The sequence below is a fragment of the Oenanthe melanoleuca genome, chromosome 6 (genome assembly GCF_029582105.1).
Source record: "Oenanthe melanoleuca isolate GR-GAL-2019-014 chromosome 6, OMel1.0, whole genome shotgun sequence".
NCBI lineage: Eukaryota > Metazoa > Chordata > Aves > Passeriformes > Muscicapidae > Oenanthe > Oenanthe melanoleuca.
This window is the reverse complement of record NC_079340.1, coordinates 2,467,067-2,491,697: the sequence shown is the minus strand read 5'-3', so window position 1 is coordinate 2,491,697 and position 24,631 is coordinate 2,467,067. Positions and strand designations below refer to the sequence as shown.

Here is a 24,631-nt window from a genome sequence, read left to right as displayed (position 1 = left end):
GCTGTGTCATGGCTTTGCTCAGAGTTCCCCTGGGAAGCTTCTCCCCAAAGGTGGTGGCAAGGCCAGCACAAGGACATCCAGCACCAGGGAAGAATCTCTGTCCTTCATTTCTGCCAAGCAAATTATAGCCAGGAATTCTGTTAGCAAAAAATCACCCACAGCAAGGCTTGGGGTGGCTGCTCTCCCCCAGATTTATTTTCTGGCACCCCCCAGGCTTCTGACTGATCAGCTCTGTTTTTGAGGGTGATAGAGATCTTCCAGGAAATTTTAAAGGAAGCACAACAGGCTGAGAATCTGACTGTACTCCAGTATATGATATTGAGTAATTTCTCCAAGAAATATTGCTTTGCCTCACAGCTGGATTCTCCCTCCCTGAAAGAAGCTGATTCTTCTGGTGGTTGCACATTGACACATTTATTGAGATTTTCTGATGAGCCTCGGGATTTTGACTGGCAGAAACAGCCAAATTTGTTATTGCTGTCAAATAACTGCCTCTCCTTCAGGCTAAAGAAAACGATCATCAAGCCATCATGGCACCTCTGAGATCACCACTCAATCTATTGCCAAAACCTCTCAGATAAACCCCAAGATATATGCACTTCAAATACCCTAAGCCCCTTTTATTTGGATATTACACATTCTGCACAAGAGTCACATGCTGGACTGTCAGACTTGCAATTTCTCTTCAGGATTTATTAATTTCTCACCTCTCAGTCACAGAAAGAAAAAAAAAAAAAACAAATCCAGACACATTAAAAATGTGATTAATGACAATTTTTATTGAATTCTAAACCACTATTACTCTTTTTTCTCTAGGGAGATTTACTTCCAGTACCTGAAGGGAGAAAGCTGGGAAGAAACTATTTACAAGGGGAGACAGGACACAGGGAATGGCTTCCCACTGCCAGGGTTAGATGGGATATTGGGAAGGAATTGTTCCCTGGGAGGTGGGGAAGCTCTGGCACAGGGTGCCCAGAGAAGCTGTGGCTGCCCCTGGATCCCTGGAAATATCCAAAGGTCAGGTTGGAGGAGGCTTGGAGCAGCCTGGGACAGTGGGAGGTGGATGGGCTTTAAGGTCCCCTCCCACCCAAAACATTCTGGGATCCTAATTCTGGTGTTTTTCACCATAAATCTGTTGAACCTCTTTTTCATCCACCTTGATGGTTTTAAGCATTACAGTGCCAGACCTGAGACAGCAACAATGAACTTTGTGTCACTGATGAAGACATACACAAAAAAAAAAAGGAAAAAGAGAGGCAATGCAGTGCCAGCCAGGAATAGCAGGAAGGTTCCTCTCCCCACCCATCACTGCTCCAGTTAAAAGCAGAACATTTTAATGAACTATATTCAAGTGGTCCAAATAGAGAGAAATTTCAAAATCCACTAGAGACAGCACTAATCTTATGAGAAAAATCAGGATAAAAGATCTTATCAAGTACAAACAGCATCTTTAAGGATGCTTCTTCATGATGTCAAGGATTTCCCGGTACAAAACCTCGGGGGCATCGAGGCCCAGCACGAAATCCAGGTGGTTCCAGTGGGGAACCAGCTTGTGGTGCACCAGGTTCCTGACCTGGGGGAGGAGGAGGGCGGTGTCCCGGGGGTCAGCCAGGCAGTCCTGCCCCGCGTTCCAGATGGCCGTGGGCACCCCCATGCCCCGCACGTCGTAGAACGGCGCCCCGGTCTGAGCAGAGGGAAAAGTGGGTTCACAAAGAGGGCAGGGGTGTTGCTGGGGCGCAGCAAATTGTGCACCCTGGGGAAGGAATTGCCTCTCTCTGGGAATGGAGGGAAATAAAAACTGGAGCTTCTTTCTTCTAGAAAGAAGAAGGACTTCAATAGAGTGTGGCATAGCCTCACATGCTACAACTTAGCTAGTTAATTTAATTAAAATTAATTAGCAAATTTGTCCTGGCCAGCTAGAAATTCTGGTTCTGATACTACAGAAGGAGGCAGGACTTTGGCTGCTATTTGGTTATATAGCATTATTTCATAGCATATATTATATGTATGATTTAGTGCTGTTGGATGATCCTGCTCCCAGCAGGAGGTTGGGCTGGGCACCTCCACAGGTCCCTCCCAGCTGGGAGGTTTGTGGTGCCACTCCACCAGCACTTCCTTCAGCCCACTGACAGCAGGGAGGTGTTTGGAAGCAAATTTTTGAAATTAAAACGTTTCTGGAGGGTTGTTTCAGCTCCACATCCTGAGGACTGCCCATGATTTGCCAGCAAATGTAATTAATCCAGGTAAGAAGCACACTGCTTTCTGAACAATTTTTTGTTGTTGTTGTTTAAGGAAGAAAGAAATTATTTTTTTTCCTGTTCCAAAGCTTAACCACTATGTCAGAGAAGACATTTTTTCCTAATATTCAGCCTGATGTAACTCGAGACCTTATCCCCTTATCCTATGGAAATTAGAAAGCATCTAATTTAAAGCGTTTTACTCCATTTAAAAAATATTTGCAAAGCTGAGAATGGAAAATGCTGTTGTTCCAAGCACAGATCCTGACTTCTAGTTTGGGAAGAGAGGAATACATTGAGAGGAGAGAGAAGAGGGGAAGGGAAGGCCATTGGAAGAGGCTCACCTGTCTGTAGTGAAGGCTGTTGTACACGTGCCCCCCGTCAAAAGCTCTCAGTGCCCCACCATGGACTCCCTGCAGCAAATTCAGACATGCAGTGGTCTAAGTGAAGTCACACCTCTGTGGGGCTGCAGTCAATGCTCAAAAGTCAAACCTCAAAAGTTAGGTTTCATCACTGAAATGGCAGGATTTTTCAAGTGAGTCTCACAGGTCTGGCCCTAGGGCCAGCACAAGTAATTATTGTCATGATTTTGGGCAAATGGACAGAGATTATGTTTCTAGTGTTTGTGGGTAACACCTGGATGGGAGGAAATTAAAAATGCTCTGGAAAAGGGTTTTAGAACTCTAAATATTCCTTGTGGGAATAACTGGAGCAGGACAGCAATACAAGTTCAAGGTGGCTGTGCCTTGATCCCTCCACTGGGCAGCAGCACTTCAGAAAATGGAGTGTGTGCTCTTGCTACAAACCCCACAAAGTTCTTCTGGGGTCCCTGAGCGGGAATTCCACACAGGGAAGAAGCTGTGCCTGTGGCACACACCTCAGAGAAGGTGCATGGACTGAACCTGCAATCTGCCAAAAAATTGCAAATTTTTAGCTTGGGGAAGAGGAAAGGAATGCAGCAGAACACAGTTGCAGTGTTAAAGGGCTCTGGTGGTGACTGTTCTCATGCCCACAGGGGGAAGAAGAAGAAATAATCAGCTTTATCGATAATTTAATTGGCTGCTGTCCAGATGCACCTCTGACCACTAATGGCAGGGCAAGAGTGGAGCTGGTTTGAGGAAAGTCCCCTGGAATGTGCCTGCTGTGGATGCAGGGTCCTCAGCTCCATTCTTTTGACAGATCCATTCCTTTGGGGCCACTCAGCTCAAAAATCTGGTGAGCATTTTTAGGAAGGGGCGAGAATAAAACCAACAAAGATCTGGCAAAGGTGTCTGGTCTTGCAGCAGCCAGCACAGCAGGCTGCCCACAGGGGACCAGTGGCACTCTGTTTGGCACAGGAAGGAGCCTGGGAGGGTTTACCTGCAGCCAGTGGATGATGTTCTGGACCGAGGACCCCGCCGGGGTGTGTCCCACGTACACATCGAATCGGCTCTGCAAGGACACGAGCACTTTTCACAACAGGCTTCACCTGGCTCCTCACAACAGGGCACTGCCAAGGCTCTGGCCTTCAGAAGGGCCCTCTGCAGATTTATTCCCACATACCATGTTGGTGTTCTTCCAGTTAAACCCGAAAACCATGCCCAAGAGGTGCTTGCAGACCTTCGAGCAGACACAGAACCTGGAGAGGACCAGCTCCCCCAGGGCAGTGTGTGGTAGGAATTCCTTGGTGCCAAACAGCTCCTGGAAGATTGCAAATGTGCTCATCAAATAGGAAGCCTGGCTGTGCTCTTCCCCAAAGCACCACCACTTTACAACTTCTATTTTACCCCCACATTAAGGTTGCCCATAGTGAAGCCTCCCTTGGACCCCATGAAATGCTTCTGTTCCTTGTTTCTTATGGGCATGATCTCTTACATTCATTATGTTCATGTATTAAATGGCTCAGTTCCCAGTTCTCAGTTCACCAATGTTTTGGATCTAATTCTGCCAGAACACCCTGGGGAGTGAATTCAGGACAGCACTGAAAGGTTCTGTAGTGAGATGTGTCTTTCTTCACTATGAAAACAGAGCACAGCGCTCCCCTCTCTGTAAAGGACTTTAAATATCCCACAGATAATTTTCACAAAACATTTTGGCTGTGCAGAACATAGAGCAGACCAACCTTAAGCCCAGAGTCAGAAAAGAATGAGAGTTTTCTAAAGGGGCTCTGAGAAAACATCACCGTGGTCACAGGTGAAAGAGCAAAGAACACCTTGATTTTCCGAGCCAGCTGGGGCATAGTGGAAAAGGCTACAAAACCTGGTGGGGGAGGGAAAAAAAGCATTTAAAAAAAAAAAAAAAAAAAAAAAAGGTTTAGACTTTCAAGACACTCATGCACATAGTTTAATTTCAGTGAGCAATTTTATAAATCTGAGAGGGGATGTAAGCTTCTCATACTGTCATCAAAAGGACCCACTCACCTATAGTGGTGCCTTGGGAATGACCAATATAATACAGCTGTTTCTGCCCTGTTTTCTGCTCAATAAAGCTGATCATGGCTGGGAGATCATATTTAGCCATCTCATCGAAGCTGCAGAAGGAAGAGCAGATGTCCTGCTGAGAGGGGCAGCATCTACACGTGCACAGGCATCACCAGCAAACACAAAACCAGCAGGGAGGGCAGGGCCCTCCCACAAACTTCTTCATCCTACTGAGTTCTCATGTGGGGTTGGATGAGCTTCAGTCCATTCTGGTTTGCTCATCCCTGAGCCAGAATTCTGCTGTTTCTGGGATCCTCAAACCCATTGTCTTAGGTTGCAATACAGGATGTGACCAAAAGTGTGTATTCTATTACCACCTATTAAAACCAGGTGGGGCAGTGTTCTTTACCTTTTCCACATCCCATCCTTCCTCCAGGGAGATATCTTCTGTTAATGGGCCATTCAGTCCCACTGCATGGCTGATAAAATTCCATCATCCCACTGGGAGATGCTCCAGCCAGGGGAGGAGCCAAGCCTTTCCTACCCAGATAAAAACTGAGATTTGGAACATCAGAGCAGCCTTTGCCACTGGATTCCAGAGGAAAACTGAACCTTTCCACATTATCACTGGATATCTGGAGGAAAACTGCACCTTCTCCAGGAGCACTGCTCCAGCTGAACCACATCTGCCACTGCAGGAGGATGCAGCCACCATTGAATGGGACTGTGCCAACACCCTGACTGACTGACGGGTGTCAGCTTGGATTCTGACTCTGGCAGGGTTTTGGGTTTGTTCTTTGTAATACTGCATTTCTATTTGAATTTTCCTAGTAAAGAACTGTTATTCCTATTCCCATATCTTTGCCTGAGAGCCCCTTAATTTCAAAATTATAATAATTTGGAGGTAGGGAATTTACATTCTCCATTTCAAAGAGAAGCTCCTGCCTTTCTTAGCAGACACCTGTCCTTCAAACCAGGACACCCATTTACCTGAAAGCCCAGAATTCATCCTGTTTAGTAGTCAGGACCTGGTGTCTCCTGGACCAGGTGTTCCCTCTGCTGTTCCCTATCCAAACATCATAGCCAGCATCTGCCAGGATGAAGCCCAGGCTGTTGTTGGGCAGGTTGGTGAGCCAGCTGCTGCCTTCTGCCAGGAGACCATGCTGCAGGAGTGCCACGGGTCTCACACCTGCAAGACACCAGGATGGATTTAGAAAGTGCAGTTTAAGTTTCTTGTTTTTTACAGAAAATGTGAGTTCTTGTTTCTGGTGTTGAGAGTATAGCTAGAAGTTATAGCTAGAAGTCACTTATGGCTATGAGGGTTTTTTAGGATTTATTAACTAATAAAATACAGCTAACAGAGATATTATGTCATTAAACTAATATTAAGAAATTTTATTTAATTACAGTGTGATTTTTCTGAGCCAGTCCTGTTCTGACACAAGATTTCTTATTACTTTTGTAACTACTTTTAAATTTTTTTTATATTTTAAACTTTATAGTTAAACTTTTTTTTTACTTAACATGGTTTTTGCTTTAAGCTTTAAATTTACATTTTTGCTTCTAGTACCTAAGCTTGGAAGCTTTTCCCATGGCCTCAGGTCAAATTCTGTGTTCTTTGCTAAACTTTGATTTGCAGGCCTAATGTTCTGAGATTTTTCTTGTATGGCACCAGCCTTACCTTGGCACCCAGCATTTCCTCTCCCATGAGGAATTCTGTTGAGCTGAAGGATGTAGCCATCTGCTGTTACCACATCATACTCCTCACTGGGGTACCCCCAGAAGGAGAGCATTTCACTCTGCAACGAGAAAAAAGCCAATAATAACTTTTTCAAGGCTCCTGTGAGTAAATCCCTGAATGTGATATTTAATTATAATTATTTAATATTTTATTTAATTTAAAAAAATTATTTGATAATTTTCCTGGACACTTCCTGCCTCTGCTCCAACACCATTGTACTTACAATGTTCATCCTTGCTTCTGGATTCTTGGGCAGTTGGGAACTGAAGATGCATTCCCCAGATGCCATCCCATGGAATATGGATGCCAGAGCTAGAGCCAGCCACATCCTCGCTGTGCCTGGAACAGCAAACCCAGAGAATCAGAGCCAGGGAAAGCAGGGGAAGGAGAGGTGAGGGCAGGGAAACACCCCAGACTCAGTCTGGGTCCTGAATGATCACTTAAAAGTGTCAATGCACGTGGGGTGGCTCAGGAAACACAGCAGGGATGTTTCCAGGGAGGTGGGACAGACTTTAAGGAATTCTAGTAAGAGGTGAGACAACAGTTCATCCAGGAAAGGGGATGGCCAAGAGGGAGAGCTCTGTCCCATCACCTGCTGCCACCACTGCCCAAACCTCCCCAGGAGGGAGAGGGAGGATGAATAAGATCCAGCTCTGCCTCCCCTCCCTAAACAGAAATAAAACCATGAAAAGAAAATCTCTAACCGCTTGCCCTTCCCCTTGATGGTGGTGTAAAAGACAAGAATTGATTACATTTAATTCAGAGAAGGACACTTTAAAGTGCAAATCTGTATGCAAAATGGGGAGAGATGAATCTTCCAGCAGATCTAGACATCCCTTAGTGATACTGGGTTTAACACAGCTTAAAAAAACCTCCATGTGCAGCTGCCACAGGAGGGGTGGAGGCAGATGGGAACAGCAGGTTTTGCACACAGTTATGGGCAGGAGGCATCACAAACAGATACTGAAAGCTTTGGGGGGATTGCTGCCTCCAACAACTGGAACACTGGACACCACAAGAAAAACTGGGCTGCACCAGCCTCTAGAACCAACCCAGCAAATCAGATTTTGTTCCCCTGCTCTGAGGCAAGCACGGGCTGCAAGTGCCACGATTGTTAGTGCCATTCACAGCCAGGTTTAGAGCTGGCTCTACCCTTGCTTTTCCCACACTCACCTGTCCAGAAGGGAAGGCAGCCAGCCCAGCTGAGAGTGGCACAGCTCCTGCAGGAGGAGATGGGGAGATGTCAGCCCCTGGAGAGATGGAGATGTGGCAGTGTCAGAGGATGGGTCCTCACCCCTGGCTGGTCCCTGAGCAGTGCTCTGCATCCCTCTGGAGACAGCCCTATTTGAGCTGGCTGCAGGGTGGGGTGGCGAGTGTAAACACCCTGGGATACAAAACATTATAGATCATTAGGTAACAACACAGTTTAGAAAGTGCAGTTACCAGAATTTGTTTGTGGAGGCCGGTTAAATATTGTTTAGGCAGAGTCAAGTGACTATGGACATTTGGAGGTGATTTCCACTGATAAAATTATTTAATTGGTATTGTTGAAGAAAGTTTTCAGCTTCCCACTTCAATGGAAGTTTTATTTGTTTATTACAAGAGACATAATTAAGTTATTGCAAGGAAAGATCAAAGTCTAAAATGGATTTCCAGTAGCTGCGGTTTAGAAATATTGCTGCATCTTGTTATACAAAGATGCCACATGTGAGATGGAGATTAAATCCCAGGCAACAGACTGAAAACATCTGTACTGGGTCAGGCTGGGATGGATTCCCGTTGCTCACAGCACAGGGATGGGACACAGCCAAGTTGCCATAGCAGCACTCCATACTTTGTCTATCTCTCCACCCAATTTTCTCACTTTTGCTCTTCCAGTTCCCTGCCCCACTTTGGAGCGGGGGAGGATGGAGCTTGTTCTTCACACCCTTACAGGAAGGTATGAGGAGTACCTCAGTGCCTTATCCTACAAGTATCCTGCCAACAGGGAGAGTTATCCCTCTCCATCACCCTGGGGCTGGGGCTGCCTCCTGCCCTTCCTTCCTAGATTGTTTTGCTTTGGAAATTGGGGTGAAAGGTCAGTAGGGAAAGGTGTCTTCTGTCTGTCAGCCTGGAACGGGCTTGAGATGTGTCCAAGGCATGCACCTAGATCTGTCACTTTGTCCCACTTCTATAAACAGACAGTAGGACAGGGGTTTGTGATTTAGAGGTTTGGAGGTCAAGGGTGACTTTGTTTTTGGGGTTCTGAGCCCACACTGCACCCCAGAGTGAGACATTCACCTTCTGGTAAGGCTTTCACCTTCTGGAAAGGAGGAAACAGATCATGGAAGTCGACACTGCAGGGAAAGGGCAGAGCAGCCCTGGTCACACTCATCTGGAGGCACTGCAAGGGCAGTGAAGGCTGCACCCAAAAGAGTCCTGTAGCACTTCAGGAGCAGGGCATTGTCAGAGCTTCCCAGGTGCTCCAGCCTCCCAAGGGTCACGTGCAGCTCCTGCTGAAGCACCACCACGGCAGAGGCTGAACGGGATCAGGGGGAGCCCCTTGAACTTCACTGCATGGCCAGACCCAGTGAACTCGGCCCCATCCACCTCCTGCTGCAGGGTCTCTGGTGTTCTGTCAGCCTCTGTGGATCATCTTCACAGACATCCCCCTCACCAGGCATTCCAGAACTGGATGTAGCACGCAGATGTCACCCCCCTTGCACCAAACAGCAGGGGTGACAACAGCCAGGTGGCCCCTTGTCCCCTCCTGTGGCCCAGGCTGGGGCTCTCCATCCTTGCAGGGAGTGCACATTGTTGGCTTGTTTCCAGTTTGGTGCCTGCCACCCTTCCCAGGTCCTTTCCAGTAAGGCTGTTGTGCCTCAGCTCCTAATCAGTGTCCCCGTGCCCTGCCCTCATCCAGGGCCACCTGCCACCAGCACATTCTTCAGGCAGGTGTTTAGCCCAAAAGCAGGAGCATGTCACACATCCCAGAGCTCTCACCCAGCTCCTTCTGCCCTTCTTGCATCACTCCTGCTTTTATCAGGTGAGCACAGAGCTTTTTCTGTCCCAGTGGAAACTTCTGCACTACCCATCACGCTGGAGTTTAATCATCAGGTTTTTCTGTAAAATTACTGCCAGGGATTCTGTCTTAATTCTTGGTGTTCATCTTTAATTGTAATAATGTCTTAATACTCTTCTACATCTAATAGGGATTAGAAAGCACTCAGGGGAGATGATGGGGGGGCTGGCTGAGGTCACTTGGCCCACTAGGCCAAATATTTATGTGATGTGAGAAATCTCCTTTTCACAAGGACACAAGCAGATGGTGGTGACAATCCCCTGCCCAGCCAGGCAGAAGTAAAACCCACGGGTCCTCTGGGAGACAGAAAGAGGGATCTACAGCAGGCAGGGAACAGGACAAGGTGCCAGCTCTGCAGGAGGTGCTGAGGAGGGGACACAACCTCCCGAGGCTTCTTTAAAGTGTCCAGAAGAGAAAACCTCCCACCACACGGGAATCCACGGCTGTGAACTCCGACATGTTGGACTGACAGTTATACAGTCAGCCTTTATTTAAAATGTATTTTTTAAAAAAGTCCCAGATGGAGCACATGTCCTGCCCCACGACACACGGGAAGGGGAGATGGGCTCCCAGCTCTCTCCAGGAAGCGCCTGTCCAACAACACCTGCCCTGAGGCCAGCTCGGAGCTCCCTTTGAAGCCGAGCATCACCAACACCTGCCCGTGCCTCGGGCACAAGCAGCTCCGCGGAGCTTCACACCTTCCCGTTGCCCAACACCTCCGCCAAAGTGCCGGGTTCTGCTGTCCCCCATTCCACAACGATCCTATCGCGAGTTCTCTGGAACATCTCCTCTCGCCCACGCAGCTGGGGAAGGGTAGCAACCCAAATCCCTGCCCCAGCTGCCCACTCTCAGGGCTCTGGGGCCGGGAGTTTGTTTTCCTGGGGCACAGGCTTTGCACGCAATGCCACCACCCCTCAGCACTATTCGCTCTGTGCCCAGCATCCCACTTTCCTCACACCGAGCCGTGGCTCCTTGCAAAACACCGGCGCTGGAGATGATCCGCCGGCAGCTTCTGGGAGGTGTCACACCCGCAGCTCCTGCTGCGCAGCTCCTCCAGGCGGGCAGGATTTGGTACGGCAGGTAAGGATGGGTTAGGCCCGGCTTTGGAGCGTGCCTGGACCTCTGGCAGGTGGGTGTGACACGGGTTTGTGTGACACGGGTGGGTGTGACACGGGTGTGTGTGACACGGGTGTGTCTGTGTGTGCGCAGATGTGTGCACCAGGCAGGGATGCGTGTACAGGTGTGAGAGTGCACAGGTACGTGTGTGCAGGAAAATTAATCCAGAAACGCCAGTGGTTTATGTCCAAAAAGGAGACAGAGGAGTCCTTTTTGCTTTATTCGAATAAAGGGAGAGGCCGTGGGGCATTCCCCTGGGATCTCTCAAATTTTTGGAGGACGCAGCCTCCTTTTTATCCCAATTTCCCGGCTGAATTTCCCTCTCTCTTTCCCCATTGGCTGAGGTACTCGAGAGGCACAGACTTCCCGGAACGCCTGACACCTGACATTCCCCTCTAATGTATAACCCTCCCTTTTAATTTTTAATTCTTATGGAATTCATGATTTTCCCCATTGCTTCTTTCATCTTTCAATGTCCAATTTCATTTTTCAGCAAACCTACAGTTTGTTTGTAAAGGCAAATATCTTTTCTATTCATCCAAATGAGCGCACAGCCCACGAACTCCCGCGCATGCGCACTGGTGCGGGCTATGGGCGTGGTCGCCCCGCCCCGCCCATGGGCGTGGCTCACCCCCCGCCGTTTGGATGGGCGTATCCTCGTGGTGATGGGCGTGCCGGTGGGCGTATCCCTGCTGTGATGGGCGTGTCCGTGAGCGTGTCCCCGTGGCGATGCGTGTACGGGTGGGCGTATCCCTGCTGTGATGGGCGTACAGGTGGGCGTGTCCCTGCGGTGATGGGCGTGCCGGTGGGCGGGGCTCGCGGCGGCCATGGCGCGGGTGCTGGTGGTGGGCGCTGGGCTGACGGGCGCGGCGGGGGCGGCGCTGCTGCGCGGGGCCCCGCGGGGACAAGTGGCCGTGTGGGACAAGGCGCGGGGCGCAGGTGGGTCCGGCGGGGGAGGGAGGGGATGAGGAGGGCGAACGCGGGCCTGGCGTGTGTGGCAGTGCCGTGTGTGGTGTCATGTCGTGTGTCATGTCGTGTGTCATGTCGCGGGTGGTGTCGCGGCGGTCCCTGACCGGCTGTCGCGCAGGGGGCCGCATGAGCACGACCCGCGCCGGCCGCGGCAGTGCCGACCTGGGCGCGCAGTTCGTCACCTGCGAGCCGGAGCTTGCGGGGCCGCGCCTCAGGTGAGACCCGCCCCATGCCGGCCCCAATCCCTCCTCATCCCGGCTCAAATACCGGCCTCAATCCCGGCCCACATCCCGGCCCCAATCCCGCCCTCAATCCCGCCTCCATCCCAGCCTCATCCCGCTCCGATCTCGGCCCCAATAACGCCCCCAATCCCGGCCTCAATCCCGCCCTCATTCCGCCCTCAAATCCCTCCCGCATCCCGGCCCCGTTCCCGCCTCCATCCCGCCCTCATTCCGTTCCTATCCCGGCCCCAATCCCGCCCTCATCCCGCCTTCATCCCCGCCCGAATCCTGCCCTCAATCCCGCCCTCATCCCGCTCCGATCTCAGCCCCAATAACGCCCCCATCCCGGCCTCAATCCCATCCTCATTCCGCCCTCAAATCCCTCCCGCATCCCGGCCCCGTTCCCGCCTCCATCCCGCCCTCATCCCGCTCCATCCCGGCCCTCAATTCCTCCCCCAATCCCGCCCTCAATCCCTCCCAAATCCCGCCTCCATCCCGCCCTCATCCCGGCCCCAATCCCGCCCTCATCCCGCTCCCATCCTGCCCCAATCCCGCCCCCATCCCGCCGATCCCGCCCCCCAAACCTCGCTCTGCTCTCGAAGGGATAAAATTTGGGAAAGGCGATGGGAGACCCCGGGATGGCTCGCTGTGCCCTGGGGAAGGGGAGGGAGGTGTAGCAGCGCTGTGAAAATGCGAAATGTGCGCGGGCAGGTGCGTTTCAGGCAATATTCAGTGGCCGGAATATTCCTGTGCCCTGCGGAGTTTGTGCTGGTGTTCCCGGCTTTATTAGGGAGCTCTGGAATAAGCAAGCTGACAAATCCCATCACAGGCAGCCTTGCTGTCAGGTACAAGGCCAGACCCAATGCAATTTTGTTCTTTTATTGCTGTGTTTGTGCATAACCTGCCTTGAGATGCTGCCTGTTAAAATTTGAAAGCCAGGCTGATCTTAACTTTACTTGTGTGGAACGGAGCGAGTTTTCATCCCTGTGTTTTTCTTCCTTTCAAGCTTCTACGAGGAGCTTGTGTCTCACGGCGTCCTGAAGGCACTGACCGCTCCCGTGGAAGGAATGGTGGTGAGAGAAGGCTCCCAAAATTACGTGGCACCCCAAGGCATCTCCTCGGTTGTCAAGTACTATTTAGAACAGTCAGGTAATGCTTTTGGATGCCTTTGTGTGAATGCAAAGGTTTTAATGGTTGTGTTTTGGGTGGTGCCTTTCGAATTTAAATCCCTGACGGGGATGTTTAAGTTCTTTTTTGGTTTATGGATGTCTGGAAGTTGCTGGGGTGGATGAACGTTTCTGTGAGCTCTGTAAATTCCCAAGTCCTGCAGGTATAAATGGAACATCTGCTGTGTGACTGGGGGCAGAGGGGTGAGCTGCACCCTGTATTTTGGAGGTGTGAACCTGCTGGGTGGAGAGGCCTTTGGAAAACAAATTTAAATTTAAGTGGCAGAACCATATGTACAGTTCAGTGACTAATTCAACCCTGTTTAGACAAGTTTGACTTGTGAGAATAGGTCCTTCCAAGCAGTTGTTTTCATTTTATAATCAGCTGTTTTTAAAAACCCTAATATTGTAAATAATTAGCTACATTCCTGCCCTGTTCCAGTGGGAAGCAATTCCCCTTTGTCCTGTCATCCCATCCCTCATCAATACCTCTGCCTCTCTGCATTTTCCCCATGGAATTCCCTGCTGCATGTGTCCAGCTGCTGTTTTTCCCACGCAGGTGCTGAGGTGTCCTATGAGCAGCAGGTGACTCACATCTCTCTGCGGGATGGCAGGTGGGAAGTCTCCAGGAAATCAGGACCCCCAGAGCAGTTTGATGTGGTCATTCTCACCATGCCTGTCCCACAGATCCTCCAGCTGCAAGGTGACATTGTGGACAGTAAGTTCAGACCTCAGAATGGCAGGTTTAAAATTTAAAATGATTTAAAAATGATTTAAAAAATAGCATTTGAGCGTCTTGCAAAGCAAAAAATGACACTCAGCAGTCTGAGCTGCTTCAATGTTCCATCAGGACAGGGTGGAAAATGATAAGAGGTGGGTAATTTCAGGGCCATATGTGTGGTGTGTGACCAGTAACACCTTGGCAACATAAATATCTAAATAGATGAGTCAGTTTTGAATCTGATATTTAATTTTTTTTTTTTTTTTTTTGTGACTTCTAAAGCAGGGCTTGTCTTTGTGCAGCTTGCAAGTAGTTACTGAATTGGACAACTTTTCTTGAGCATTTCTGTAAAGAGAAGTATTTTCATTACAACCTCTGATTTTAAACTTTATTCTTATTTAAATATACTGTGTAAGAGCAGGACTTCTCTGCTGGTTGCTGCTTTATGAGGCCTCCCATTTCCCCTGGAAAATAATGGTGGGTCTGGCCTGTCCTTATTGAGGTGATCTGGTTAATAGTGAAAGAAATAAAAATAGGATAAGAAACTGCATAGAAAAATAGGAATAAAAAATAGAAGAAAACTGGAAGGAGTTGTTTTTTTAGAGCCTTCCTGGGGTTCTGCTAGTCTGCATCTGAAGGCCTTCCCCAACTGGCACTGATGTCTTTGCAAATTGCTTTTCTTGGAGTAATTAAATCCTTTCTTGTCCAGAAAGCAGGCAGCTCCAATTCAGAAGGTGTAGTTAAGGTGAACAGTTCATTTCACTGGCTCCAGGGAGGGCTGGAGCTATCAGATGCTTCCCACAACATCCTCTCCTCATATTCTGTGTAAGTTCAGGATTGACTTTATCTGAGTGAATCCGGCAGGTTTTGTCTTCTCCTCCCCTTTTTCCTGTTTCTCTTCCCCTCTCTGCCTGTTCCTGTGTGAGACCAGCTTCCAGATGTCCATCCAGCTGTTAATTCTGCACCTCAAGCAGCAGGACTGACTCCCCTGCCCCTGCATTGGAGCCATGGGCATCTTTACTCCTGTTTCTTTGGAATAAGAACTGAGGGGAAGAGCAGATGAGCAGGGTGTTTCAGCCCTGAGCAGGATGTTTCAGCCCTGAGCAGGGTGCAGTTTCAGGTCTGTTTTGGCTCACACAAGGTCAGGTGCATCTCTGTGTGTCTGAACCTCAGCGTTGTTTTGGTTGCACGTCAGAGAGCCGAGTTCTGCTGGCAGAGAAAGGGAGCTTTTCCTGGCTCCACCTCTCTTGGGATTTGAGATGCAATTTCATGATGGATAGATAGAAGGAATAGGCATTCTCTCCCCTCCACATTGATGCTTTTTAGTCATTTGTGGGCTCTGGTCTCCCAAATCCAGAGGCAAAATCCGGTGATTCTAACGGGAGCCATATTTGTGCATCCCCGGTAGCGATTCCAGCTGCTCCTGGAAGGGGAGGTTCCTGCTGCCTTTGGAAACTTCCCTGTGGCTGTCACTGCAGTGAGAGGGCTGCTATTGCTGCTGTGGGGTGGAACAGGAGATGTGCAGGCTGGAGGAAGGGGAGGGCTTCCTCCTGTGTGGCCAGCAAGGGTCACGTGTGGCCACGGGCTTAAAGGGAAGGGAACAGGATTTGGGAATTCAGCTGCCTTCCCTGCTGCTCTGGAAGGCCCTTGCTGTGTGGAAGGAGGACTATGGATCTAAATAAAAGATGTGCCTGGGCAGTGTTAATCTCAGTCTGTTGTGGTTTGGGATGAGGGGTGTTGAAGCAGCGAGTTTTGGCTGCTCTGCTTTTTAGCCTTGACTGCTTTGGCAGCTCCTTCATCAGAGGCATTGATGAGTTTAAGCCTTTCCCCCGTGGTCTGCCTTCACTTGCCCCATCTGAGGGTGCTCCCTGGGATGCCTTTTTGGGGCAGTTTTGCCAGGGTTGAAGTGCTTGCCAGGGCCAAGTTGTATTGGGTATAACTGGTCTCCCAGTTCCAAGCCAGATGAAGTTTTAAATGGGTTGTGGTGAGATATTGCTGGCATTAATGTGTGAACAGAGGCTGCAGGAGAGGAGAAGGAGCAAAGGAGCAGCTGGGTGGAGTAGGGGATGCTTTGATCCCTTAGTGAGGATTGGAATTAGCCTTTGACATTTGTGCCTGAGTTGGAGAGCTCAAATGTCTTGCCAGAGGTAGGAATTTACCTCTCCAGGATTTCACCCTGTTTGAGGGGGCAGATCTTCTGCCCCCCACTTTTTTTTTAACAACAGTTTTCTCTTATTTACACAATTTATGGAAAATTTATATTTTGAAATAACCTCTCAAATTTCACATTCAGTAGCAAAGTTGTTGTTTTAATATTTAAACTCAGCAGACTAAACTAGACTGGATAGTTTTTGTGTCCTTTGACCTCAGATGAGCCTGAGCATGATGTCATTGTGAAGCTTAGGAGGAGACAGAATTAAGTGGCCTTTGGCAACCTGAAATACCCATTTGATATGGGCTGTGTGAGAAATGAATGTTCCAGGTTTACTTTTCTAGTGAGAGAAAAGCCAGATCTCAGATTAATGGAGAAGTTAGTGTGTAAACACGCCCAATTTTTAAAAACAGATATAAAACAAAAAATGTAATAAATACTGTGTATATATATATATGTGTATGTATATATATATATAAATCACCTTCATTTTCACCCTCTATTCATTTTTCTACAATTATCTCACCCAAATAGATGCAGCAGTTCCATATTATATATATAAATATATAATGCATGTTATATAATATAAATATAAAATATATAATATGCTGCTGAATATTTAGCAGCAGCAGAGCCAGAAGTACTTCCAGCATGACTTCCAGTAGCTGCTGGATAAAGGGTTAACTCCTTGCAACATGTTTGGAACAACAATAGGTGGCAGCAATCAAATGATGTTTGGGACATTCAGCTTGAATAACTGAATTAAATTTACTGCACTGATTTGGGCTTTACATATTCTGGTAAAAAAATGGGGTTGTGCAGAAGATAAAAGGGAAATGAATAAAGGTTTCTGAGGTTTGGAATGTCATTTCAAGGAAAAGAATAGATTTACCTAATAGTAGGATCTTTGCAAATGAAAGAAGATTTTGCAAGTGTTCATTGTCCAACAGTATTTCAAAGGTGCTGGACTGTTATACAGGCTGCTGGTGTTAGAAAAATCCTAGATTTATATCCCAGATTCCATATGATCACTGAACAATGTAGTTCTTTCCATGCATTTTCAGATCAGTTGGAGAAGCCTTATCAGTTCTGGTTTTTAATTTAAGGCATTTGGCAACATGGCAGTTTAAGGTTGCAGCCTTTGCAGTAGTTTTTTTTTAATATTTTTGTTTTTGTGTTCAGAATGTTTTCATTATGTTGCTTTCCTTGGAATTTCAAATTACAGTTCTGCATGTTTAAGCTGCTAATAAAACAGGATGGCTTGGCTTTTGTTTCAAGCCTGACCTATTTTTTTTTTTTTTTTCCTTTCCATCTGTGTGAATGTCCCACATGTTTTAAATAATACAAGCTGATGAGAAGATACAAGTGAAATAGGGCTGTATTTGCGTGGGAAGGCTTTATAATGGGAGTTAGGAAAGCACAACTCTGATAATTTTTCACCAGTCACAAGTCCTTGCTGAGTGAATGTGTTTATTTTTGGATAGCAGGACGATAAATTCGGAATTCTGTGGTTCCAGTTCCAAGCAATCCAAGCAGGGCTTATCCAGCTTGGAGCTCTCATTACCTAACAGATCTGAAATGTCCAGTGTAAACATGTACACTGATTTTTTAGCTGCTTATCAGGGAGCTGAGGCCACAGTGTGGAAGTGTTTGGGCTTTCTGGTAACATGAGGAGTTCTTGGTTGTGGTCCTTTGAAAACCTGGAGGGCACCCTGAGGCTGTGGCAGGGGGAGGGTGTGTGGTAAACTGGGGTGATCCCCTGGGATGGGTGTGCCAGAGGTGGTGCTTGTGTTATCATGGAATGGTTTGGGTGGGAAGGACCTCAGAGCTCATCCAGTGCCACCCCTGCCATGTCAGGGACACCTTCCACTGTCCCAGGCTGCTCCAAACCCCAAAATCCAGCCTGGCCTTGGGCACTGCCAGGGATCCAGGGGCAGCCACAGCTGCTCTGGGCACCCTGTGCCAGGGCCTGCCCACCCTCCCAGGGAACAATTCCTTCCCAATATCCCATCTGACCCTATTTTCTTCCACTTTGAAGCCATTCCCCCTTGTCCTGTCATTCCAGGAGTGTCTGGGAAGGAGCAGCTGCCACCAGAACCTTCAGAGCAGGCAGAGCTCCTCTGTGCTCACTGCCTGCTGCAGCTTGGGTATAGCCTCTCCTAGGGAGTCCTTCTGAAAATAAAGGCTGCCAGAGCTGGAATTGCACATCAGGAGAGGGAAAAAATTAAAGTAGGCTCTGTATATTCTTCAGTTTGTGTTTGACTTAGTCTGGTTTTTTTTTGGGTTTTTTTTTTTTTTTTTTAATGTCTACAGTGCTTATAATGGGCTTATTCTGTAGGTATTGAGCACTTTGGGAACCTGACAAAGACTGATCCCAGTGACCCTCTCCATCTGGGAAGTGTGGGGATCAAACCCCATGTATGTAAGCATGGGAGGCCTGGAAAGGAGAGTGAAATCCAGTCTGTATTAGATGAAGGGCTGCTTTGCATTTTGGTGTTATCAGCTGAAAGGCTGCCTGCCCTGGGTGGAAAGCTGAAACTCTGATTTGACAGATCCTGGGGTAAAACAGAAGGAAAAAAGCCAGATGCAATTGGCTGGATGAGCTTCATGTCTTCAGGCTTGGTGGCCACTCCAGGGCAGCCCATCCTTTGGCCAGACTGGGGTGCTGGGCCTTAAAAACGAGCCCTGCAGGGAGGGTGAGTCCTGCTCTGTCACAGCATCACCTTTTAGTGCCTGGGGACGTGGCAGCAATCCTTCCCTGCAGCAGTCCCTGCTCCTGCTGCTGCCCCACCTCCAGCTGCAGCAGCACAGCTGCTCGTGGGACCACAGACACACTCTCCCCCCAAAAAAGGGTGGGGGAGTTATTTTTAGCAGGCTCAGTGGTGTGATCCTCAGTTCACCATGTGGCCCACAGACTTGCTGGCACATTCTGCTCCTGCAGCAAGGGCAGGGGAGCAGCTCAGGGGCTCTGTGGTTGCAGCCCTAAGCTTAGGTTTCCTGTGCAGTCCCAGGAGGGATTTCAGAGCACCTGCACATTCAACTGGCAGCAGATTGTGCTGGTTTGGAAAAAAAAAAAAAAAAAAAATTCTGACGTGTAAGGCAGTGCTGCTTTTGTGTGCTGACACTTTTTGAGTCTGCCTGATGTGGCTGTTTGTAATTCCTTGAACCTGGATGTCCTGCTCTTCTGCCATTGCAGCCTGGGCTGGTTTGGCAGGGTCCTTCAGCACCAGGGCTCTTGGTCACAGACCTTTATCTAATGCTTCTTTAGCTCTTTGTGTCATTCCAGGACCCAAAATAGAGAATGGGACCTCAGGCATACTGGATTAGCTGAACCTGAGCCCATGTGCACAAAGTGGTTTTTATTTTCTAGATAATAAAGGTGATGGTATTTGAACACAGGACATACTTGGAACAGAACAAATAAATGCTCTGAAGTTTGTTTATCCCAACAGTAAACACAGATACCTCTCAGTTTTTCCCAGTCTTTGGTTCTCTCCAGGGGTTATGTTCAGATGGAGAAATCTTTCCAAAGCTGCTTTTTGCCATGAGCCTAAAAGGAGGGGGGGAAAAAGAAAAGTTCCTTGCCAAAAAAATGAGACCAAACTGAGCAATTCTGAAACTTCTTCATTTGTGTCTTGTGGGACATGTGTTTAATGAGCTGGTGGTTTCTGTGTTGTAGGAACCTGGGATGTGCTATAAGATCTTATTCTTCAGGAAGTCCAGTTAGGGCATTTTTTACCAGCCTTGAATTTTCAGATCCTGAATCTAAAATGGTTTTGTATTTTTTTTATTTTTTTTTTTAATGTGTTTGGAAATGCTCTCCCTCCTTTCCTGTTACCAAACCTTCTGGGCACACTTGAAATGAGAGAAATGTGCAGAGGTGACCACAGGCTGATTTGGACTTTACAGCCTTCTTTTTGATGAGAAATCTGCCACTCCAACTATGGCTTTTATGGAGCTGAAAACCCTTGAAAAGTCTGGTGCAGGTTTGCAAGCAGCTTTTACATTTAATTGCTTGCTTTGGGATTTATTTATTTTTTAGTGCTGCAATCAAGCAGGCAGAGAAAAGCCTTCACTGGACAATGTTTTTGAAATGTATTCTCATAGCTTAGGCAGTGCCTCTGGACTGGATGGGGTTTTGTGGATTTCTAGAGGATTTTGGATAGTTTCTGGCCACTCCCATCCCTGTAATTGAGACCATTCTTTACAAAGATTATCTTTACCTCCCACGGACATGTCTGTGAACTTTTCAGTTATTTTTGTGGTCCACATCTGGACTAGAGCAGGGAGAAAAAAAAAAAAAACTAATTTGAAACCTAATGAGGTTTTGGCTCCACTGAGTCAAACCTAAATTTTGCATGGAGCCTGCTGTCAGCTTTCCACACTTGGCTTCATCATTTCCAAGAATTGTTGGTGTGCTCTTGGATTAAAGGAGGAGTAATTTACCCTCAGTCACCTTTTGTAGAAATCAAGTTTTGTTCCTTTTCCTGAGCCCTCAGGTGAGATGATAGAGGTGGTTTTGGATTTACCTGTGCAGCCTTGGAAGCCTGAGTTTACTGCTGATTGCCCTCCTCTTCCTTAGGGTTTTAATTCCCTCTTCTACCCACCTTTTCAGAGATACTCAAAGCTCTGTAACTATTCTTTAAGGAAGAGAGAGCCCTGATTAAACTCTGTTCAAGGGCTGGTGTAATTTAGGAAAACAAAGGATAGGGATAGGCTGGGTGAGAAATGGAGGTGTGATTGCTCACCTTTATTGACTTAGCTGATGAAGCACCTCCTGTTGTCTGCTGCCACAAATTATTTAAAGTGTAAAGAACCTGCTGCCTTACCAAAATGGATTAAAGCTATCTCTTCACTTGATTTATTCTGCAGAACAAGGGACATGCAGATCAGGCTTTCCAGAGCCAGGCCTGGTGCACCAGTAGCCTCCAATTCTATTCCCAAAGCCATCTTTTAAAAATGCAGCTCTGCCAAGCTGTGGCTGAGTGGTGCTGCTCTGCAAAGGCACAGAGGGTGAGTGCACACCTCTCCATAAAGCAGGATTTACTGCTCTCTTCCCTTTGGATTTATACATGGGTGGATGCCTATGGAAATTCAGGAAAATAAATTTTATTCAGTGAACTGTGTGCAGGCAGAGTGGTTTTAGTGTCTCACAGGTTGTTAAGTGACTGCAGAAGAACAAGGTGCTGTTTGGGTTAGTAAAGCACAAAACAAATGGATTTCCTGTCTGTTTCCATGACCATTTCTCTCTGGCACAGTGGGAGGTGTGTTCAGGAGCACTGATAAGAAACCTTTTCTCATCTTTTCTCAGAATATATTCTGATTTAAGCCATGTTGCAAAAGCAGCATTCATATTTTCTGATGGAAATTATGCCCACAACCAACTTAAAAGCAGGGAAAAATATTAACTTTGAAATCACCACTTGCTTTCAAGTGGCTGAACTGCAGCTAGGATGTGTGCCCAACTCCATGGAAAAGATGCATCATTTTCCCTAAGACAGAATTTAGCAAAAGCTTAGTTTTCTAGTTGGAAGAAAATGCCACATAATTCTAACTGAAACAAGGAAATTTGCCTCAAAATTGGGGTTTATGTGCAGACAATCACAGAATGGTTTGGGAGTGACCTTAAATCTTATCTGCCATGGGCAGGGACTCCTTCCACTATCCCAGGTTTCTCCAAGCCCTGTCCAGCCAGGTCTTGGACACTCATTTTATGAATTAAGTGGTGACATTTCTTCTGTCTTGTTAGCTTTTTACAGACATTTTGTAAGGCATCAGAGAGTAAATAATACCTTTAGATGTCAGTGTGAGTCTGTTTGCCTCGTGCTCCTGCTGCAGGATCCTGGCCCTGTTAGCATCTGCACACTTGGAAAGAGGTGAACTAAAAAATGACATTTCTCTGTCAGAATGCTTCCAGGAGGGCATCCCAGTCTCAATTTGTGTGCTGCTTAAAATACTGGGAGAGGTCATCATTATGGCAGGCTTTTTAAATTAACCCTCCAAGTTTTTGCCCCTTGGTTGAGAATTCTGTGTGATTTTTTTTCCCAGCTCTCCCCTGCCTGTTGGTGACAGTGACAACACTGTTTTTGCTGCTTCAGGCACTGAAACACCAGCAGGTATTTGGAAAATAAATGTAACACATCAGTTCTTTTTTTTTTTTTTTTAAGTTTTTTTTTTTAAACCCTCAGGAGGTGGTAAAATGCCTCAGTGGTCCCACAGGGAAGGGGTCTGACAGTTCCTTGTGAGCAGTTTGAGGCTTGTTTGGCTTTCATGTCTCATAAGTGCTCAAAAACCTGTGGTAGTTATGGAGCCAGTCTAAGATTTTTCAGGTGGTTTGCTGACCTGATCTGGGGTTTACATCAGTCCTGATTTTAAGGAGTTTTGCTTTGTATTTTTTAAGCCTGCATAAATCTTCTGGCAGTGGAACTGTGCTGCTGATCTGTGTGTGTTTGTAGGCAGTGAGAGACATTAATATTTGGAATATTTTAAATTAATATTTCTTCTTTTCTGTTTCTTTTCTGTCATGTTGCCTTCAGCCATAAATTCTCTCTCCCCACTTTTTGTGTATGTGTGTGTTATCTCTTGTATTTTACTGTAAAGTCAAATGTCAAGGTACTGGGCATTAATAACAATTTGTGGGGTTTTAGGGTTCAATTTTAAGTGAGTACCTGTGTGGTTTTTTTATCTTAATGATATTTGCAAGGCAGGTAAGTCTGAGCAGTGTTTGACATCAGTATTTCTGCTTTTATTTTTTTTAACTTTTCTTTGTCACATTTAGCTATTAGAGTCAATAGTCACCATCAATAAAGGCATAAGCAATTTTCCAAGAAACAGTTCCTTGCAGCAGGAGGAAGGCAGTGTTTGGCTTTGGAATACAGCATTTGGTATGATTTACTAATAGCAAGGATTTTTTATTCCATCTGGTATCTTTTTTCAGCCTCTGGTAGGTTGCAGCTGATCTGTCAATAACTTTCAAGGAATCATATTTTTATTTTCCCCCTCCACTGTGTCACATTTTGAGCATTAGGATTTGTTAGCTGTGGCTTCCCTTCTTACAGGCTGAAGAAAGGAGCCAGGTTTTTAAAGTTGTACACTTGCTTGTGTGTCTGATTTATGAAAGTTGGCAAAATGATGGCAGAGGAGGGGCCAGCTGCAATCAGGTACAGCTTGTTTAATTTATCTGTGCTTCCAGAACATGTGCTCTGCATGCTTGGCTGCGTGTCTGAATCCTTTGGAAAGTCATGACAGGAGAGACAGGACTCAAAATGAAAGAATGTGTGATAAAACAAAAGAAATAAACCAGACAAGACACCCAGAACATGTGATCCAGTGGAAGCCACATGAAACTGATTGTGGGCAGAGCATTACAAATGTACACAGCTTTAATTTGATTTTATTATTTCAGCCATCTCTGTTAGTGATTATGTCTTAGGTAGAGCTGAATAGCAGGATATCTGAATACATGAATAGCAGTGAGGAAGCTGCTTGAGAAACAAGCAAAAATCCCTATTACTAATGGAAATTTAGACATTCTGACAGCTAAATGTTGTTTGCTTTCCCAGTGTTCCTTTTCCCATCATTACACAGCTGCAGCATTGGGAAGTGTGGCTTTTGGGTTTGCCTTTTTTCTTGAGAGCAACCTGAACAACAGGTCAGATGCCAAAGGATAGGAGGAAAAAAAGGTGACACACAGAGGGCTTTTTATCTGTCCAAAATACCCAGTGCAGGCCAAGGAAAAAAAAAACTGCTCGTGGGAGAGATCATTGCATAACCCAGAATGGGAAATTAAATATTGTATAGAGAAAAAAAGCTGTGCACTTCCCCTTTGTGTTTTTGATCACCAAGAGAAGTCCTGATATGAGGGAGAAATGAGGTGGTTTATCTTTGCTCCCCACATTTCTGTGTCAGCCTCCCTCTGCCACCAAGGCACGTATTTGGACAGAGAATAAGGAATGAAAAAGAAGAACAAGGGTTCAGTTATTGTCACACATGTGACAGGCATATTTTGCACAATGTCACAAAGAATTAACAGAGTGGCTTGTTAGGTTTCATAGCTGAGAGCCACACGGGGCACCATTAACGTTGTAGATGTGAGGACAAAATGCAGAAGTTTATAACCTGCTCCAGAATAAATCTGTTTTTTTTTGCTAGAACAGTGCATTAGTGATGTTTTTGTTTGTTTCCTCCCCATCATTGTGAGGTATCTGCTCTGAAAATCATTAAAGTATCAGACACTAAAACATCACAGGTACCAGCTGACACCAATTCACAGCTGTTTTAAGGGAGAATACAAGAGAAGAAGCCAAATCATAGAATTCTTCTTAATTTAAAATTGTCTTGTACATTCACCCTGCAGAATGAATAAAGAAATGAGTGTGGTTCTTATCAGTGCCTCATCAAACCTTTCTCTAAATGCATTTGCATTTTCCCTCAGTCCTGCACTGGGGCCAACCTGAGCAGGCAGCAAAGGGGGAGAGAGATGAAACTTTCCTTCTAAGAGCATATGGTTTTATTTAGAATGTGTGTACTGTGTGACGTACAGAGACAGGGTTTACTTGTGCTCCACACTCCCACTCACCCACTCTGCAAGGAAAACTGTGCTCAGGATTTTAATAAAAACAGGAAAAGTGCAGGGAGGGAGGTGGAGATTTATTCTATCAAGCTGAGGATAAACTTGGCTTCACTAAACCAAAGAAAATTAACTTTTATGTGGTAGAAGAAAACACAGCCTCTTGAACATGCTGCTTTGCCTGGTAGCAGGTGATTTCTGGGTGTGGAATAATGCTGTCTTCTCATCACAAAATTCACTGATGATGGCATGGGAGTGCTTGGAGAGGAGGAGTGACAG

General features: G+C 46.7%; 2 protein-coding genes across 3 annotated transcripts in view; one reads left to right on the top strand and one right to left on the bottom strand.

Moving 5' to 3' along the window:
• Positions 1-859: 859 nt before the first annotated feature.
• On the bottom strand, positions 860-7,698 carry LOC130255148 (lipase member K-like). Its single transcript, XM_056495545.1, has 10 exons — positions 7,551-7,698; positions 6,601-6,716; positions 6,318-6,435; positions 5,627-5,825; positions 4,637-4,746; positions 4,339-4,475; positions 3,780-3,917; positions 3,597-3,668; positions 2,582-2,650; positions 860-1,684 (listed from the first exon to the last, which is right to left on the bottom strand). Exons 2-10 carry the CDS (start codon positions 6,703-6,705, stop codon positions 1,451-1,453), a joined length of 1,182 nt encoding a protein of 393 aa, XP_056351520.1. The 5' UTR covers positions 6,706-6,716; positions 7,551-7,698; the 3' UTR covers positions 860-1,450.
• Positions 7,699-11,370: 3,672 nt separating this feature from the next.
• The window catches only part of LOC130255150 (renalase-like), a 49,292-nt gene continuing 36,031 nt past the window's right edge, over positions 11,371-24,631 (top strand). Inside the window, exons 1-4 of one of the 2 annotated variants that reach the window (XM_056495547.1) lie at positions 11,371-11,493; positions 11,642-11,738; positions 12,751-12,893; positions 13,470-13,628. In XM_056495547.1, the coding sequence (XP_056351522.1) occupies positions 11,382-11,493; positions 11,642-11,738; positions 12,751-12,893; positions 13,470-13,628 (511 nt within the window). In that variant the 5' untranslated portion in view covers positions 11,371-11,381. Of the gene's footprint in view, positions 11,494-11,641; positions 11,739-12,430; positions 12,590-12,750; positions 12,894-13,469; positions 13,629-24,631 lie in introns of those variants that run through there. The other variant, XM_056495548.1, reaches the window with a different exon arrangement.

Excerpts from the sequence above, each read along its gene's own strand:
- LOC130255148 (XM_056495545.1), bottom strand. The coding sequence starts at position 6,705 with ATGTGGCTGGCTCTAGCTCTGGCATCCATATTCCATGGGATGGCATCT. Across the intron at positions 6,436-6,600 it reads CAGAAGCAAGGATGAACATT|AGTGAAATGCTCTCCTTCTG; the intron begins GTAAGTACAATG and ends TTCTCGTTGCAG. Across the intron at positions 4,476-4,636 it reads TTCCCAAGGCACCACTATAG|GTTTTGTAGCCTTTTCCACT; the intron begins GTGAGTGGGTCC and ends CTCCCCCACCAG.